Source organism: Saccostrea cucullata, unplaced genomic scaffold (assembly GCF_032062105.1).
Source record: "Saccostrea cucullata isolate Sc308-1 unplaced genomic scaffold, CSIRO_AGI_Scuc_v1 ctg15493, whole genome shotgun sequence".
Taxonomy (NCBI): Eukaryota; Metazoa; Mollusca; class Bivalvia; order Ostreida; family Ostreidae; genus Saccostrea; species Saccostrea cuccullata.
The window spans coordinates 17,928-37,474 of record NW_026935646.1 but is presented as its reverse complement, the minus strand read 5'-3'; the positions used below and the strand labels follow the sequence as shown (position 1 = coordinate 37,474).

The 19,547-nt window shown below is 32.8% G+C and overlaps 2 protein-coding genes across 2 annotated transcripts; both read right to left on the bottom strand.

The window, feature by feature from the left end:
- Positions 1–521: 521 nt before the first annotated feature.
- On the bottom strand, positions 522–2,117 carry LOC134243507 (uncharacterized). Its single transcript, XM_062725773.1, has 3 exons — positions 2,041–2,117; positions 1,635–1,969; positions 522–963 (listed from the first exon to the last, which is right to left on the bottom strand). The coding sequence occupies exons 1-3, from the start codon at positions 2,115–2,117 to the stop codon at positions 575–577; spliced, it is 801 nt and encodes a 266-aa protein (XP_062581757.1). The 3' UTR covers positions 522–574.
- Positions 2,118–3,081: 964 nt separating this feature from the next.
- On the bottom strand, positions 3,082–12,156 carry LOC134243505 (ficolin-1-like). Its single transcript, XM_062725772.1, has 5 exons — positions 11,786–12,156; positions 10,181–10,320; positions 9,515–9,611; positions 8,507–8,674; positions 3,082–4,622 (listed from the first exon to the last, which is right to left on the bottom strand). Exons 1-5 carry the CDS (start codon positions 12,081–12,083, stop codon positions 4,369–4,371), a joined length of 957 nt encoding a protein of 318 aa, XP_062581756.1. The 5' UTR covers positions 12,084–12,156; the 3' UTR covers positions 3,082–4,368.
- Between the last annotated feature and the right edge of the window lie 7,391 nt (positions 12,157–19,547).

The following is a 19,547-nucleotide window of genomic DNA, read 5'->3' as shown; positions in this document are numbered from 1 at the left end:
CAGTGTCCCTTCCGAAAACACGGGACGTCATCATATACAGGTGAAAAGCTATAAATCAAGATCTTTATTCAGCATTCAGAACCATTGAGTAGTAAAGATTATTTATATGAAGCAGAATTTGTGAAAAATCCTATGCGTAAAAAGAAACAAACACTCGCTGTGGCCTTCAAATCGACATTTAGATATATCGACGACGTATTGTCAACTAATAATTGTAATTTCCATTCTTACTAACGAACAGTATTCAAGATCAAAGGTCCACTAAACAATACAAAACAGGAGCAGGGCAAACACAGACCTCAAAATCATCAGAGGTAGGATCAGGTACCATGGAGGAGTGAGCATCCCCTGCCGACCGGTCACACTCGTAATATGCTCCTTGTCAAAATCGGGAAATTAGGGAAAAATCTGTCATCAATTCACTCATTGACTCAATGATAAAATTGTATTTGCTGAGAAGATCAATAGAGACAACATTCTTTTTTTTCCTACTTTTGTGAAATAAAATAGAAAAAGTTAAATATTTACATCTGCTTTATTTAATCATACACGGATGTAAACCTGTATATTGTCTTTATACTTTCAATCCTGAAAAACTGGACCATGTTGCGTGCAGATAGTTTGCATATGTTGTACGGATATAAACCTTATCCCCAGCTCTCAAAACAAGTGGAAATGTATTTGAACAATTTGTATATACTGTGCTTCCTTCATTGTTGCAGTTTCCACGTCCTTTTCTTTGTCCATTGAGAAGGAGTTCCCCGACAAAAGTCTTTCCTGGGGCCACAAAACTTGACCAAGAAAATAGATATAGTCCGTCAGATGGTGCTTTGAAGACACCAGTGTGCTTGTTGTAACCGTTCCCATGGTTAATATATACGCCATCGTAGACAACGTTAACCGGAGTATCCTTTTTAAGGTGTAGTGTTTTGGTAACGTATGCATTAAATGCAATAATTCTACCTAAAATATAAAAGGAAATATTTATAAAAAATATTCTTCAACCTTTTTAAGGAATCAAATGATTAAAATTGAATGCGCCTCAATGAATTCCTCTTGTACACGTACATGTATTTGTTAATTAACTGTTGAGCTTTAAAAGATTAATTGTATAATGTTTAATGTTCCTCTCGAGAATGTTTCCCTCATTTGGAGACGTCACCGTATGCTGGTGAAGGGTTTCAAATATTGACCTTTACTCGGCACTGAGGGCCATTGAGCAGTGAGGGATCTTTATAACACGGGGCCTCGGTTTTAAGGTCTCATCCGAAGGACCGGCAACTTCCACTTCAAGGTGCCGAGTATGGCGAAGGAAGAGTTGCTATCCATTTTTTTTATCGACTCAGTTGCGGCCGAGATTCGAACTCACGACCTCTCAATCACGGAGCGAGCGCTTTACCGACAAAACTACCGTGAACGGTGATCTTTAAAAGACATGTAACATACTTTTCTAGACGAACTCATTACCACACACTAATACATTGTAAACCTCTCATAATATATACGAAAAATTCTACTTTGAAGAAAAATCTATAGGAAGGGAACATAAATTTTAGAATATTAGTTTTTTATTGGACCCGTATAAGAAAGGTATTTTCGGGGATTCAGATCTAAATTACAAAAATAAAATGTACCGTGCGAAATAGCGTTTGGATCCTTAACACATCGGTATGTGACTTCCAGATATTTAGAGTAATTAGGGCACGGATCTCCAAAGTGTTGAACAGCGGCGTGAAGATGGCACGTCGTATACCCATTGCAGTTCCATTTTGTCTTGATTCCGGACCACTTCGAATGACAGGTACGAGTTTTGATTTTACCAGTAGGACAAACGTGTTCATCTGTTCGTCCGTAGTTTGCAGATAAAATCTGAATCTGGGTTCCTTTGGTACACCGGATAAAACCCTTTTGACCATCGCAGAGAGCAAACGACTCGTCTTGAATGAAAGAATGAGTTATCGGGTTAGTTCTTATTAAAGTTGAAATGACAAGTGTTAACGGTGAAAATTACAAGTTAAAATATAAGAATTAAGAACTCACCTGATGACTCCACTAGTCTCCACTAGTCTGAACGATGAAAACAAAATAACAAAAGCAGCAACATTGAGATACAGCATTTTTCAAGCTCTAAAGATATTTAAAAAATATAGTATTTTGTATGAATATTTAGCCTAATTACTGTATACAGGATTAATTTCGGCCCTTATTATTTTCGCCTTTTCACGCTTACAAAGGAATATTTCCTTTTATGTTCGCCCTTTCATAGTTTTGTTCAAGAGGTTAAACCGCATGCTTTAAATGCTTAGATTTAAATTCGTCCATATTAGGGAAGGGCGAAAGAGGTGAAAGAAAATGTGACAAAAATGTCCCTGTTTATAATAGTATTCTATAAAAATAAAGTGTTTCGGTGAAGAAAATATTATATACATTGCAATACGCACGTACATATTGTACAATATTAATATTTTAATTACCTTTTTTTCAAAAAACTCCGATATTGGAACATAAGAGAACAAACAGCTATATATAAAGATAAAAAGTTCGTGATTCTATGTAACACGTGTACTTAACTGTGAAATTGATATCTCCAAATAATATTTTATATACATTCAAATATATCATCAAAAATGAGACATTTACACGCTAAGATTGGATTTTTTTTCTCTACAAACACAAATTGAAACATTTACTGAAAAAAAAATTCTTCCTCATGTGAATGTGAATTGTGAAGAAAACTTCAGGATATTCCCATATTATTGTTCATTAAGTATATAAATACACGAAAAATAATATCCTCACCATTAAAAAAATATCTTGTTTTTTTCACAATATTTATCCCTCACCCTTCCTTTTGCTGTCGATGTCGAGATAATGACAGCCTCCATAAAATTGGTTCTTATTTAATTTTGGGGAATATGGGGGAAGGAGTGATATATTTACCAAAACTAAATATCTCTGTGAAATATAAAAACAAATTTAAAAAAAATAATGTAAGTTATTTCTCAAATGGAATTCTGAAACTCTGCATTCAGTGTATAACAAACAAGAAACAAGAAGGCTAGCCTGTTTATTTCCTATAGCTACGAAAATATCAACAACAACGTACCGGAGTAATGTGCAACGACATATGAAAAGTATGGTGTTTATCAAAAAGTGTTACTTGAAAACTCCAAGGAACTTTTAGAAACTTCAAAATGTGAAATAATTGTATCAAAATCAATTCCATCATTGTACGATTTTAAAACAATTACAAACATTTCCTACCCTAAATTAAGGTATGTCTCTATACAAACTTTTATATATGAAATGAAGCGCGTCTTAAGATTTAATTGTAAACCTTGACATCAGTCACCTGCAATTTTTTTATGTTACAAACATTTTAATGAAACATATGGAAATAACAAACAGTATTCATGATCAAAAGTCCATGGAACAATACAAAATTGGAGCAGAGCAATCACACACCTCCAAAATATCAGTGGTAAGAACTTACTCTGAGGCTGATGTAGATTAATCAATTGTATATTGTTAGACGTCCTTCTAGAGAATTTTTCACTCATATGGAGATGCCTCCATTTGCATTCGAAAGCTACAAATTTTGTCTTATACTCGGCAATTAGGACTATTGAGCAGTGATGGATCTTTTTTCGTGCCAGCACCTACTGCGACATGGGACCTCGGTATATAGGGTCTCATCCAAAGGACCGGTCTTGGGATTCGAAACGGCGACGGAATGATCTACTTCTTACTTAGCGACAACTGCGCTATGCGGGGATGTAGAAAGGATGCTTTAGTTTCTCATTGATAATATCCATTCAGTTTTCGGAGACAAGGTCCTCCATGGAGACTTATTGCCAACAGTTGTCAGTAGACCTGTTTTTGTATTCAAATGGAATGGTAAAATAATGAGTATTGATCGATTATCGAAAACCACCTTACGATGCGGGTTTGAATCCTACTGTAGGATGTGGAGACTGGTCCTTCAGATAAGACCGTAAAATCCGAGATCCCGTGTCGCAGAAGATTCTGGCACGAAAAAGATCCCTGCTCGATGGCCCTGAGTGCCGAGCATAGAACAACATTTCACAAAATTTCAGCTCTCCTCCGGCAATCTTGGCGTCTCCATATCAGTTGAAAATTCTCGAGAGGGACTTTAAATATCATAAAAACAAATGCACAAAAATACAATACAAATCTGTGTACAGCATACAACAAATTGACAACATGATTCAGCCTGTTTGGAGATTCTTATAAGTTAAGATTGAAAAACATGTTTTAATTGTTGCTGTCATGTTAGCTCCTTCAGAAAGTACTTCATTCAGGAATAGATACCAGTACATGTTTCAATATGAAGATTCAAATAAAATGTTAGTGCGGTTTTATCATCATTAGTGTCTCCTTCACTTCCGTTCCATCAGGAATGACGGGATACCATGGTTGATACCAGTATTGAGGGTACCACCGTCCATTGAGCAAGGCGTGGTGACAATAATTAAACCACCACCCTGTTTGGTAGGTACCGGCACAGTCGTACGCAGTTGTCCCGTCGTTATCCTGGTCCGGGGTACTGAAGGACATCCGGTATAAATTAGCATCCGGTATTTCAGATAGCATTCTGTCACCTAAAATTAATTTGAAATTAACTTACTGAAATATGTGACAATAACAAACAGTATTCAAACTCGAAATTCCATTCACATTAATACAATTTAAGAGCACAGCAAACACAAACTTCCAAAACAGCAGAGGTGGAATCAAGTGTCAGGAAGGAGTGGGCATCCGTGTATACATACTGGACTTACAATCAGTATTAAAAATTCAGTCATCGTTTGACTTAAGGATGATATTTTCTCAGTTTTTTGACGTTTCGGAGGCAAAATTTTATAAAGTTCAATTTCTTACATAAAAAAATGCTCTAATTGGAAAAAATAACCAAGATATCACTAAATATTAATTGAAAATTTAATATTTTATAATTTGAAAAAAAACGTGCAGGAACAAGTCGATATTTGTACTGCAGAGGAAATTCGGTCTAAAGTTTATTTAATTTCTTATCTTTTGTCACAAAATCTTACTTCTTGCAATATCAGTCAAAAATTTAAGGTTTAAAATATTTCATGTAAACATCATTTTGCAAATATTATTTGCGTTAAAGCTCATTAATTATTTAGAATAATTGAATGCTGCGAAATATAAAAATATTTCAAAAGTATGAAGGACAACAATACAATATGTCTCAATAATTTGATCATTGACATCATATAATGTTAATATCAGTAGAATAAGGGCAACAAATGTAAGTCTAGGCTATTAATAATTTAGAGGTCGTATCACTGAAAAAAATATTACAGAGGAAATATGGACTGTAATAAAGCATTAGTGTATGTCTCAAACTCTAACTGTTAATGTTTATGAAGCCACGCCAGCTGCTCCATTCATATTCTATTTCGTTTTATAAGGAGTTTTGTTGCTCAATATATTTTGTGAGTAAAGAAAATATTGGTCATAATATGAAAAAAATTGGAATATTTTCCGAGAAATTCTTAGGGGCAACTAATATGAAAAGTAAGTCATTTACCTAGTTAATTCAACACATGAAACATATTCAGCTATGTTAAGGACCTATATGGAAAATGCGACCTTTGCACCGTTTTAATATGTATTACTTTTTTTTAAAAAATGTAACAAACAACTGAATATTTATAGAAAATGTAAATATAGCTATCAATACTGGATAGGACTGGGCCGTAGATATTACCAGTTTTATCGCACGTATCGGCTGTTAGTCACGTGACTTGTATAAAAATAGAATTGTTAAGCTGAATGTAGGAAATGGGGATAGTGCAAGGGCATACGCTTGTTTTTCAAGAAAAAAAAATTGATACACATTAAAAGAGGTCTATATCCTCTACCCAAAAGGTACTGGGAGCTAGTCAGTGCTGTTTGCGAAGTACTTAAAATTTTGCCGAAAATGCTTATAATAGCTAAAAATTTCCACTTCGCTTAAATTCTGTTATAAATAAAATAATGTAATGCAGACCAGGATCAGCTCGAAGCACTTTTCAAAATATACAATGATAAGCAATAAATATTCCAAATTTCAGCTCAAACAACAAAATAGTATATTCCCTTGCACTTTTGATGTAAATCTCGAATACGCTCATCGTTTTAGCGATATTCTTTACATTCCTTATCCCTGTGCAGCTTCAATGCTACTAGATAAATTCATATTCTATACACATTGTATTTAATAAATTATTTTCTTTTAGTTTTAATGATTAGGTTTAAAAATTAGCGATGCTATCATATTTATTTAAGCATTCTTGTAATTATTAAACCAGTGAATCTAGTCGTCTGGATCACTTGTGCTGCGTCATGTCAAGGCTGATGACGTCATATTTGACGAAAGGCTTTCTTCTATTACTCAACTATATCGCTATCAAAGATTGCAATAAGAATGAATAAATTCAAGCTGTTATTTACGCATGATCATGTCGCTAATTAATTTTTGTGGCTTGTTAAATTTCAATGACGTCACAATTAAACTTCCAAGACGATGTACAAGGAATTTGAACTCTGACCTTCCGTACATAGCTGAGTAAGTGCATACAGTTCTATTGGTGGAATTTTTTGTTATGTGAGTAAATCTCATCCTGAATGATGAATTGGGTTTGCTGACAAGCGATATGAAGACTTTAAACGAGACTGTTTCAATCAATAATAAGAAACTTAAAAATTACTGACAGTTATCACTATATAATTCCCCATGCGTATAAACATTATACACTGTACATAGAAATATCATAAATAATGTAAAATATTTTACATCATAATAAATACAGAATGTAGAAGCGATTAATCATATCTTCTCATAATTGAAAATTCCTTTAAAGATTAATGAACGCCTATCTAAAGACCTAAATTATCTCTTCCTTTTGTCTTCCCAAAGAAACTCACATTTTAGCATGCATCGTAAACTATAAATTGAGCTGAAAAATGTGTCCAAAGGATCTTTACCAAGATGTTAAAATTGAGAGCGTATGTGGAAATAACATAGTTTTTAGATTAATCTTGAAAATCAAAGGGAGATTTAAAACAAAGCAGTCAGATTGATCGTTTAAAGTTATAACTACGAGGGTTGTCCAAAAAGTTCGTGGACAGTGACGTTTTTGTGAAAATAAATGATTTTATATGTATCTATTGTATATTGAAATATTTCTTAAGAAAAAATAAATCAGAATGATTTAATTTTCATTGATGGAACGTAATATTTTTTGTAAAAATCGGGGTCTTTAAAGGTCGCAGATAGTGTGCACGGACCAAGGTTAAAATGACATCAACTCTGAAACAAAGTGTTCGGATTAAAATGGTTATTTTCTATATAAGACAAGTAAAAAATTAATAAAAATTTTATGTTACACAAAATAAAAAGGCTATAATCATTTTATGATATCTTAAGTATCAGTTACTATATAGACAGTACAAATACTAAACAAAAAGTCTGACAAATATGTGTCAAAACTCGACAAAAAAGCGACATCGGCCGTCTGCATGGGGCAGCGTCCGATCAAAAAATTAGTTTTTATACGGTTGAAACAACTTAAGAGACAAAATATTTGTTAAAACAACACAAAATTATTGAAATATATTTAGAGTATCTGATCAATTTCAGATTGGTATATACGATTTTTCAATGGTGTGTACAAATTTGAAGACACTGCAAGAATTTAAAAACACATGTAATTAACTGAAAATAGAGATTTCTATTCATGACGTTGTTATAAATCTAGCGCAGCGTCGGACTGGGCTGTGTAGTTTGTGTATACAAACTGTTTATTTAGATGACGCTCGCAAACTTATGTGCATTGCTTTGAATTTTAAAAATTAAATAAATTATAATCTATTCTTAAAGATTATTGCTAGCACTTGGAAGAGCGTTGCACTTTAAAAAAGAAATGAAGTGTGTGTCCATGAACATGTGTTAAGTCAAAATCCAAATGTTTGACGTTATAATGAAATTAGCTTAACGTCAGACTGGTCCGTGCAAACAATCAGCGATCTTTAAAGACCTCGATTTTTACAAAAAATATTAAGTGTCATCAAGACGAATTAAACCATTCTGACTTGGATTTTCAGAAGAAATATTTTGATATACAAAAGATGCATATAGAACCATTTATTTTGACAAAAAACGCCATTGTCCACGAACTTTTTGGACAACCCTCGTATATCTAAGAATTCAACGCAAAACAAGGTTAAATGTCAGAATGATCTATATAAAAATATTTTTCACAATACGTATATTCGATTGTCTTGCGTGGTTGTATGACGAAACATGGCTACACATTTCATAGCCTAAAAAGACCGATTATTAATTATATATCATGTATCTCCAAGCGGTTTTGTTGATCGTTTGAATGAATACTCTTATATTGATTGTGAAGAAAATATTAACTAAATTATAGATATTTTGAAAATAAAATAAAATTTAAAATTTGATACCAACCTAACGTTCCCTGGGAAGGACCTGCCAGTGTAAGTCTGTACTTGTCTGCCTCATCTGATACAGAGAACTGATCATACATCTGATAATAAGTCGTACCATTGTTAAGTGTGATCGAAACATACAGGTAAGGGTTAATATTCTTCGTAAAAAGGTGTATGATGTCATTTCCTAAAAGAAAAGAAAAAAAAATAATAAAAGAATATAGTGCCTTTATATATTGAAAATTATCGAACCGGCAAATGGAGATCTTTTGCATTATTTTGTGCCCTTAAAATGTTAATACAATGATATTAGTTACACTCTCAGACCTAATACGGATTCATACAGGGTGGGAAATAGAAATCCGTATTGGGCGAGGCGAAGCAGAGTCCCAATTTTGATTTCCATTTTACACCCTGTATGAATCCGTATTAGGTCACTAACTGACTGTGTTACGAATTTATCCCGCTGAAGACCTTTTTCAATATAAAAGATAGTTTTGTGCATATTATGAAAATATTTAGTTTTAATCCAATAACAATCAACATAAAATATCGTTAAGGTAACAAGAAATTTAATTTAACTACTTACGTAAACCATTTCTTTGCCGCCATTTTTATTTACAATAACAACGCTTCGACCGAAATCGGGTGCCCGATTTTCATATTACGCCTCGACGGAGACGTAATACGGAAAATATCAGGGCGTCATGTGATCAGCCTTTATCCAATCAGCAATCTACAAATTTGTCTGAAGCGGGATAAATTGCTTATATATGATCATACCTTCATTACTTCATTCATTTATTAGAAATTGTAGTTTAAAGAAAGTAACAAGAAATATTAATATAGATCTAAAAATATTAATGGAATTGAGATTGCTCTCTCGGTCAATATTACTTAACCTACTTGTTTGTATCCCCCTTCTCACATGTAAAAAGCCCTTCAATTTTAAAGCATGTTTTGTTTATAAATTATGTGTAGAAATGAATTTTCAGTAACATATTATTAGTAATAAGAAATTACAAACCGATCCAATATGCTGTTTCTGCCTCCCCAAAACCTCTCTTATAATCCACCCATGTCCTGTCAAAGGTTATAGATCCGCTGCTCCGTCTTTGAATTGCCTTAAGTTTATAGAAAGGAATAAATAGATAAATAACAGTGATACAATTGCTGGTTTTTAAAAAAGTTTTTTGCAATAAACACGTGGTTTTTTTTAAACTAGAGAAATGTGTGAAACTTCTAAGTGATATAATTGTTTAGACTTTAAAGTACGAATAAGCAGTAATCGGTTGAGAAAAGTCTCATCCGAACAAAATACTAAGTTAACCCTATGGAACAGCTGCTATGTTTTTTTTTATTTCTGTGATCATATTCAGATATACAGTATACACAACATAGAAAGGTAGCGTTTTAATTTACAAATCATTACCCGGTACCATTTGTCACTTTATCGAATAAAATAGGTCAACAATCACAATTATAACTGTCACTTTCCGTCATTGGGATTATACACAGTGGCTATTCTTATAATTTACTATCCACCCCCGCCATACGTGAACATATCATAAAATACATTGATTATTATACACAGTGGCTGTTCTTGTTACGTACTGTCCACCCTCCGCCATTCATCACCATATCACAAAATACATGGACAATATTATACACAGTGGCTGTTCTTGTTACTTACCGTCCACCCTCCGCCATTCGTCACCATATCACAAAATACATAGACCACGTGGCATCGTTTTCTGTACGGCGATATGCCGTATATCCCAGACTGAGTATGGCCATTGTTATAATTCTCCTGACAATCCTTTGGTAGAGTATCTGAAATTTATTGATATTTTTTAAAGTTGTTTGAATTTCTGGTTTGTAAATCACACAGAATTTATATCATTTGCATATATCATGAATATATGTGACTTACAAACCAATAATTTACAATTAACTTGAAAAAAAAACACTCCATATGTCAACAACTTACATGTTAAGGAATACAAAAATATTCTCAATCTTTGAATTTCTCGCTGCCTTACAATGTTAAATTTGTATCAACATTTTTAGAGTTTTGTTTGTACATTTATATTTGTATTTTTTTATATTGATAAAGCACTTTCACATGTACATGTATGATAATTTCATCATCTTATGGCATGCAATTACATCAAATCTACACACAGTACATAATTATAGTTATAAAATGTGAAAGTTGTTTTTAAGAAAAAAGACAAAGGGGGGGGGGGGTCAGCAAGAAAAACAACTCTTTTATTACAGATAATAACACAAAAAAATCACTCAAATAAGTTATATGGTGTATATTTACATGTATATATAACTCTATTGCTTACAATGCATTGCAAATATTTTGCCAATGCCTTTCATATTCCTCATACTTACAACTCTTCATCAGTAAACATTTTTCAATAAAAATTCTATCGGTGATCCTGTTAAACACATCTTCAGCATCTATATTATTTCAAAGTTGGTGATGAGAAAAACACATCAAATTGAATATGCAAAAAATCAATAATTATAATTTCTTCCCCTTCTCTTCATTTATCGTAACTTTTTAAAAACAAAATTATTACAAAAATTCAGGATCACTAAATGCTAAATGCAAAAATGTTCTGTTTTTGTAGCCAAAATGGAACAGTGATAATGGAGTTTGTTCTAGAGTTAAAACGATATGAATTGATCATTACGGCGCAGGTTTGAATCAGACAGCAGAACTAAGATCCTTTACTGCTTATTGGTATGAGGACCAAAACAATGATGTATATTTTCAATCATTGACCCGCAAATGATGTTTTTTTTTTTTTTTAATTCTTTAAATGTACATTTTTTAAATATTTAACAATAATAATTTGATATATATATTTAAATAATCATTAGCTTATATTATGTTTTCCTTTATCATCCTTAATTAATTGTATGTTGCTTCACGTCCTATTCGAGATTTTTTCATTCATACATAGAGATGTCAACATTCATAGGTGAACGGCTTCATGCTGAAGGACCATTGAGCAAGGTGTGATTTTTATCGTGTCAGTGCCTGACTTGACAAGGGGCATAGTTTTCTTTAGGTCTCATTCAAAGTACAGTAACTTTCACAACAAAGTCCCAAGCACGAAGCAAAGAACAGTTCCTTCCTTTATTTTCATTTATTAATTGTTTTCATTTTTGAAGAACAAAAAAACAATTGAAATTAAGTCATTAGAAAATTTAAGTATATCAAAACATAAATCAAAAAGTTAACAAAAATAGATGGTAAAGACTGGCAAATTATACGTACAACCTGCGCAGTAGTACTTCCATCCGGGTTCTGTTGAGCCCATTTCGTCCATTAGGCAGTATTTGTGCAGACGGCATTTTCTAACAAACGAGTTAAACCCGAAACAATGACAGCGGTGTTTACACTGAAAAGCACAGTCCGAGAGAGATTCACTGTCATCTTCGGATATCAATTTTGTTTCTGATTTCAGGTCATCGAACTCTGTTTCCGTCGTATATAACTGAGCAATCGCATTCACTAACATAGATATGGACAAAATGTAGAAAGCCAGAAGAGGGTACTCTTTGCAGATTGGCATTGTCTTAATTATAATGCACAAATTACACTAATTGGTCACAATATCACCAACGATAAATAATATCAACTATTCAAAATAACACGAAGCGTCAAAAACACAATAATGTAACAGTCCATCATGATCTGTAAATTTTGCAAAAGAACAATTCTTTATCTACAGTAAATAACTTCATTCTATCATAACGGCCACTGGAGTGCAACTTCTGTTCCATCTTGATATATATTACCTTGCTGCCAATGAGAGTTACTTTTGGATCGCATGAATGAGTACACTATTTGAATAATTAGCATGAACAAAACAAAACGACAGTTAGATCGAAAGTCAACCAGTCAGAAATTACTATATTTCCGGTCAATGATTAGCTGCAAAACGGTAGCGTAATGGTTTTATATATTTGTCTTTTACCATAACGCTACAGATCCCATAATGCAAAAAGGTGCAATTTACTGCGCAGGAATTCTTGCGCACTTTTGGGGAGAATTTCTCCACATTCCAGCATTGGTCAACCAACTACCGTTCGCTCCCTAATTTTAGACACATTTTTCACTAATCTATTTATTTTATCTACACCCTACCCTTCATAGTTGTCTCAGAAAATGATAAACGTGCTTGATTAGAATTGACTTTTAGATTGCTGAAAATTCACCTCAAGCGAGTTTATTGCCTTGAGAGACGACTATAAAAGATAAGGAGGTGGATGAAATAAACAGATTGCCTAATACGTATTCTGTCAACCATATACATTAAAACGTTTATCAATTTTAAACATCATGGTGATATTTAAATTCTTTTGTACATAAATTTTGCGCTCAAGTTCAACCTCAGGATATGCTATGGTTTGTTTGCATTCCCTCATTGCAATGTTATTTTAGGTCAAGGTTAGGAATTCAAATGCTTTTAATTAATAACCTCTGAGATACTGGCATGTTCAAATCTATAAAGTATGACATCTCTAATTACCTTTTAAATGTGAAATTGGAAAACTTGCTTGATTTAAAATTAAAAATCGCTATTTACAGATAATAAACAAATGTGTAATTACTTTAGTCAATTTCGACGTCATAAATTTAGATTACATTATGGAAAGCGAATTTTAGCTGAAGATGATTTAATTACTTGTTTCTGTCACAAGGGAAATCAAAATTTAAAACCTCCTTTATCATTGTTTCGAAAATAAATTAAAAGAGTTTCCGAGAATTGTATAAATTAAAAGAGTTTCTGAGAATTGTAGTGCTATATATGTAACTTATCGTGCAAGTCTTGCCCATAAATGCTTGAAAAGGGAAGACAATATTTAAGAATGCCTTCTCGATGTTTGAGTTGAACTTCTACATTGAGATAAATGTTAGAAAGAATTGAAGAAAATCCTTTCTCAAATTAAAATTAAATGCATTCAGTAGAAGTAAATTTTAGAGCCTTTACGCTCTTCATTACTTTCTCTATGCATAAGCACATGAATGAAGACATGTGTTTGTCTCCTATACAGTATGTATAAATAAATTTGCATGTACATGTTTATCTTTCTGGAAAGAGACATGTTAGGCCCCTAATTTCACCTCTGAAATTTATGATCCGACTTAACTCAATATGAGTTAAGTCCCGTTATGGAGACAAATAGAGATAATAAGTTCAGGGGAGATAACTCTCACTCAAATGCACTGACTTCATTTAGTCACATCCATTACGCATGTGCATTTGCTCTTCCTTTCCATCTTCCGTCATCCATTGAAGCTCAGCATCGAGTTTAGTCTCAACAATATTCATCTTCATCTTGTGTTCCTTTGACCATCCAACGTCGGAAATATGAACATAATCAGGGCAAATAGATCCTGGACTAAGGGCCCATCCATATTACCCGATGTGTGAATATTATCATAGCATATCTAAAGTATCATCATCCCCAACGACGATATTAACCACGAGTGCACCAACCACCGCAGTAGATGAACTCTTGTTTGTGTACATGACCTCAGTGTATTATACATTGGTGAAATCGAAACCAACTTTTCGTTGTTATCAAAACCAACGTTTACAAATGGTGCCCACAAACATTGGACATTACCAATAGCCACCATGCAGTGATCACGTGCCTCTTGGATCCGCCACGACATAGATCGGTGTCACATATCATCGGGTTCGGACTGCAAAATATTCCATCCATCATGGATTCCGTGTAAACAAATGTGTCGGTAAAATTGTTTTAATTTTTAAGTGCAGCGAGGAACTTGGCTGTGAATGAACCTTAGAAGAAAGACATTTTCTGCGAATTCAACCATAGTGGCATTTATCACTTTGTTAATTTAATTGTTAATATTTACTTGCCATTTAATTGAATTATTTGTGCATCAATCAGCTCATCTCTTGACAGTCTTGTTGTAACACTTGTGCTTGTCTTGATATATGCTTTTTATTCAATGTTTATTTATATATTTTTGCATTGACATCACCTCGATCATCACCACCATTGTTTGTGCCTCCATGTTGTACACTGGTTGAGAAATATCTTTGAAGAAAGAGTCACAGATCTGACAGGGAGTGTGAGAGTTGAGGGTAAGCTATGACTGATTGAGAAGGGAACCATCTACAGATCACGTTCATATACCATAGATTTGGTAAGATTGTGTTTTGCGAAGTTTGTGTATATTGTGATGTCTGTTTGTGTTGTAAATAGAATTTCATTTGGAAACTAGGAATCGAAATGTTTATAGTGAAAAGTAAAGTATTTTATGATGATGAATTTGCATAATATAATGCATGAAATGTTATTTTACGATCCTTAAAAGTTACGAGGAAAATGAAAGGATTTCCTTGAGCAAAATATTCAGTGTCCAGCGTTTGTAAGTGCATGCTCCTTGTGTGTTCAAAGACGTCTTACTTTAGGAAAAATTTTCATCTATAAACTCCATTGGATTGTCAGTCAGTAGGTAACAAAAATAAATAAATAACTAAATAGATAAAATAATAAATAAATAAAATAAAATTAATGAATTAATAATAATAAAAAATAATAAATAAATAGTGTGGGAAACTACAACATTTCAACAAACTTGTCAGGAAATAGGAATTCCAATTAATGCAGATTAAGATTGAAAGCCCAACCACTTCTTTAAAATAAAATAAATAAATAAATTCCAAGGATTCCTTAGAGTCTTAGAAACTACCTAAACATTTCAACAAAATTGTCAGGAAATAAAAAATTCCAATTAAATCAGTTTAAAATTGTAGGCCACACATCGTATTATAATAACATAAAATAGATAAACGAATAAATAAGTTTCAAGGATTCCTTAGTGTGTTAGAAACTACATGTACCTAAACACTAACAAACTTGTCAGGAAATAGAAATTTCAATTAATCCAGTTTTCAATCCCTTGTTTTAGATTACCGATAATTGATACACATACAAATGGAAACAAATAGGGAGGATTTAGATGCACGGGATTGACGCACGCGCTGTAATGGGATAAAGGGATCGTATGGCATTGTTTACAAAACTTCTCTATTTTGTCATTGTTCAGATGTCACAATACATTTAAATATTTTTCTAAATAGTAAATAACAACTGCAGATAGACAACAATAATCATATGTTATAATACATTTAACCAGGACAGGAACAAAAATAAATTCAGGAAATAAAAAATTCCAATTAAATCAGTTTAAAATTGTAGGCCACACATTGTATTTAACATAAAATAGATAAACGAATAAATAAGTTTCAAGGATTCCTTAGTGTGTTAGAAACTACATGTACCTAAACACTAACAAACTTGTCAGGAAATAGAAATTTCAATTAATTCAGGTTAAAATTGAAGGCCCAACCACTAATTTAACATTTCTTGATCTAGTTAAAAATTCCACAAGCCAAGTGGAAGTTCAAGTTATTCACTCAAACCGTATAAATGGTACATGAGGTTCAACAATATATGTACAATATATACAAAAAATAATATACAAGATACACGTGAAATGGCGGAAATAATTTTCGTATGAGTAACAAACATATAGTTATGCCAAAACATATTCATCCCAGAGCACATTTGTAAAAAGTTAAAATTTGTTTAGCTGATTATTGTCAATTTCAATAGGCCCACCTTTCAAACGCAGTATTGTTCAATGCTGTGGCATTTGTCATTCAATTTTCGTTAAACAGTAAAGTTTTATCAGGAAGTGTGGCATGTAGCTGAAGATTTCACAATGCAGCTTTAGCCCATAATTTAAAAAATTATGTTTATAATATAATAATAAATAAATAGACAATTATATATAAATAAATAAATAATTAACTAATAGAAATAATATAATAAATAAAAAAAAAAAAAAATTTAAGTTAATTAATTAATTGATTTAAAATGCAGCTTTAGCAAAAGCATAATTATACATGTATATATATCTTCCACATTTTGTTAAGCCAAGAAACATCTTCATTATTTAAAATACTTCACAGCTACTTGTCAATTAGACCCAACATTCCACGTTCATTTTTTGCTTAATTTGGCGTGAAGCCTTCTCGTCATTCCATTACTTTAATGCTACAGAAATTTATTTCATTTCTTGGCTTTGACACTAAAAATTTAAGGGTAATACTCTTAGAATTGGGGGTGCTACACACTTGTATTTATCAGGCTGGTCTGAAGATTATATAAAGATTAAAGGGAGATGGAAGTCCGTGCATTTCAGACTTTCATTCAATTTTAGTCAGACACAGTCACACTTGACAACACCTTTTTACTGTTTTTAAATTTATTCTAAGTTTGCAGGCACTTCTGTCATTGTATGGGTTATTGCATCATCTTTAATAGTATTATGCAAAAAATCACACATTCATCAATTTAGATAATGCGAATCGGACTTAGAACAATACAACATCCATATCAGATGGTTTGGTCAACAAGGAATGACCTGGAAAAAGGTCCCACCATTCAAATATTCGAACTCTGGTGTCATAATACAACAACCCACATGTCATAATGATACATTGTGGGTAATAGTATTGGTTCCATGTCCCTTTGCCATCTACAAAAGTTTATGAAATTGGCTGTCTTGTTTTCAATTATGTTTAATACCAAGGTTAAAATTTATTGGGTCACAAATGCTGCCAAGAAATTATTTCAGGCCCATGTTGTCACACAAGGTTTGCATTAGGATAAATAGCTCATTATATTGGTTCATTGCCACAAGGGGTGGAGGTATAGTCACTACCCCAATATTCAACAGGGCTCATCAAAATTGTATCCAGAGGGTGTTCACCTTTCCCATATAGCACATTCTACCATTATTCTCTATACCATTCAGTGTGACATAATCAAAATAATTTGTCAAAATTTGCAGTGCTACTTACCATTTCCATTTAGTTATTGAGCATTACATATATTATTGATCTTTGCAACTATTGTTCTATTGAACTATTGAACAGTTATTGATCATTACATATATTATTGATCTTTGCAACTATTGATCTATTGAAAAGTTATTGATCATTACATATTTACATATATTATTGATCTTCATAAAAAATTTCCCTAGTTCTAAGGTATACTGCATATATATCAAGCAGTAATTAATTTTACATAATTGTAATAAGTAGCAGTTTTGTCATGGTGTGGGCAAAATTTGCCGCATGTGGCGGATGTCTTCACATGCTGCGCTTTATTAGCTCCCATGTGAAGACATATGGCCGAATTTTGCTAGAAGCTCGCTGCTGATCCTGTTATCTTCCAGGGCCAGTGGCCAATAATTGAGCTTCCGTCATTGTGCCATTGCTATTGATTCTACGTCATATACTATTGATAAAGTCGACGTAGACCATTGTCTTTGTAATACATTGCTACCTGCTCATTGCAATTCATTTATCATTGAATATCATTGTATATCATTCAGTATCATTCAGTATCATTGCATATTATTGCATAACATTGCATATCAATGCATATCATTGAATATCATTGTACCCATTGTGTAAATACATGTATACACTTTGCGTACATCATTGATTGAATATCATTGTTTATCATTGAATATCATTGTACCCATTGTGTATTAATTATTCAATATACACTTTGTGTACATCATTGAATTGATACTTTATGTACATCATTGTAGAGATACCTTGTGTACATCATTGTATTCATTGTATTGATGATTGATTTGACTATTGATTATATTGATGATTGATTTTGACTATTGATTGTATTGATGATTGATTTGACTATTAATCAATAAAGCCATGACAAAAACTGCCAATCATTCTTAATCTATTTTGTCGACATAATCCGACTTAACTCAATATGAGTTAAGTCCCGTTATGGAGACAAATAGAGATAAAAAGTTCAGGGGAGATAACTCTCACTCAAATGCACTGACTTCATTTAGTCACATCCATTACGCATGTGCATTTGCTCTTCCTTTCCATCTTCCGTCATCCATTGAAGCTCAGCATCCCACCCACCTCTCCCAATTTACAAGATTTTGATGAATTGTTCTCTTGTGTCAACAAAATGTTGCTGCTGTCTTTGATTTCCTTTTTCAGTTAACATCCATTCTCTTGGCTACCAGCAGAAGAATCCATTACATCCATTCCTTTGGCCACCAGCAGAAGAATCCATTACATCCATTCCCTTGTCCTCAAGCAGAAGAATCCATTTCAGCCGTCCTTGGCTACCAGCGATAGGACCCATAACCTCAGTTCCCTTGGATACCAAAAGGACCTATTAGCGTCATGGCTTTGTTACGTCTCATTGAAATGCAAAGTATATGGTCTTCTTACAGGCTGTTTTTTAATGCTGAATCGAATTTTGCTAGAAGCTCGCTGCTGATCCTGTTATCTTCCAGGGCCAGTGGCCAATAATTGAGCTTCCGTCATTGTGCCATTGCTATTGATTCTACGTCATATACTATTGATAAAGTCGACGTAGACCATTGTCTTTGTAATACATTGCTACCTGCTCATTGCAATTCATTTATCATTGAATATCATTGTATATCATTGAATATCATTGCATATTATTGCATAACATTGCATATCAATGCATATCATTGAATATCATTGTACCCATTGTGTAAATACATGTATACACTTTGCGTACATCATTGATTGAATATCATTGTTTATCATTGAATATCATTGTACCCATTGTGTATTAATTATTCAATATACACTTTGTGTACATCATTGAATTGATACTTTATGTACATCATTGTAGAGATACCTTGTGTACATCATTGTATTCATTGTATTGATGATTGATTTGACTATTGATTATATTGATGATTGATTTTGACTATTGATTGTATTGATGATTGATTTGACTATTAATCAATAAAGCCATGACAAAAACTGCCAACACACCTCATTCTTAATCTATTTTGTCGACATTTTCGAAATATTTACAATTAGTGATAATTCATGTTTACCAAGTCCATTCTTGCTTTTGATAAGGTTTTAACTGTCTTTTGTTGAATCAAT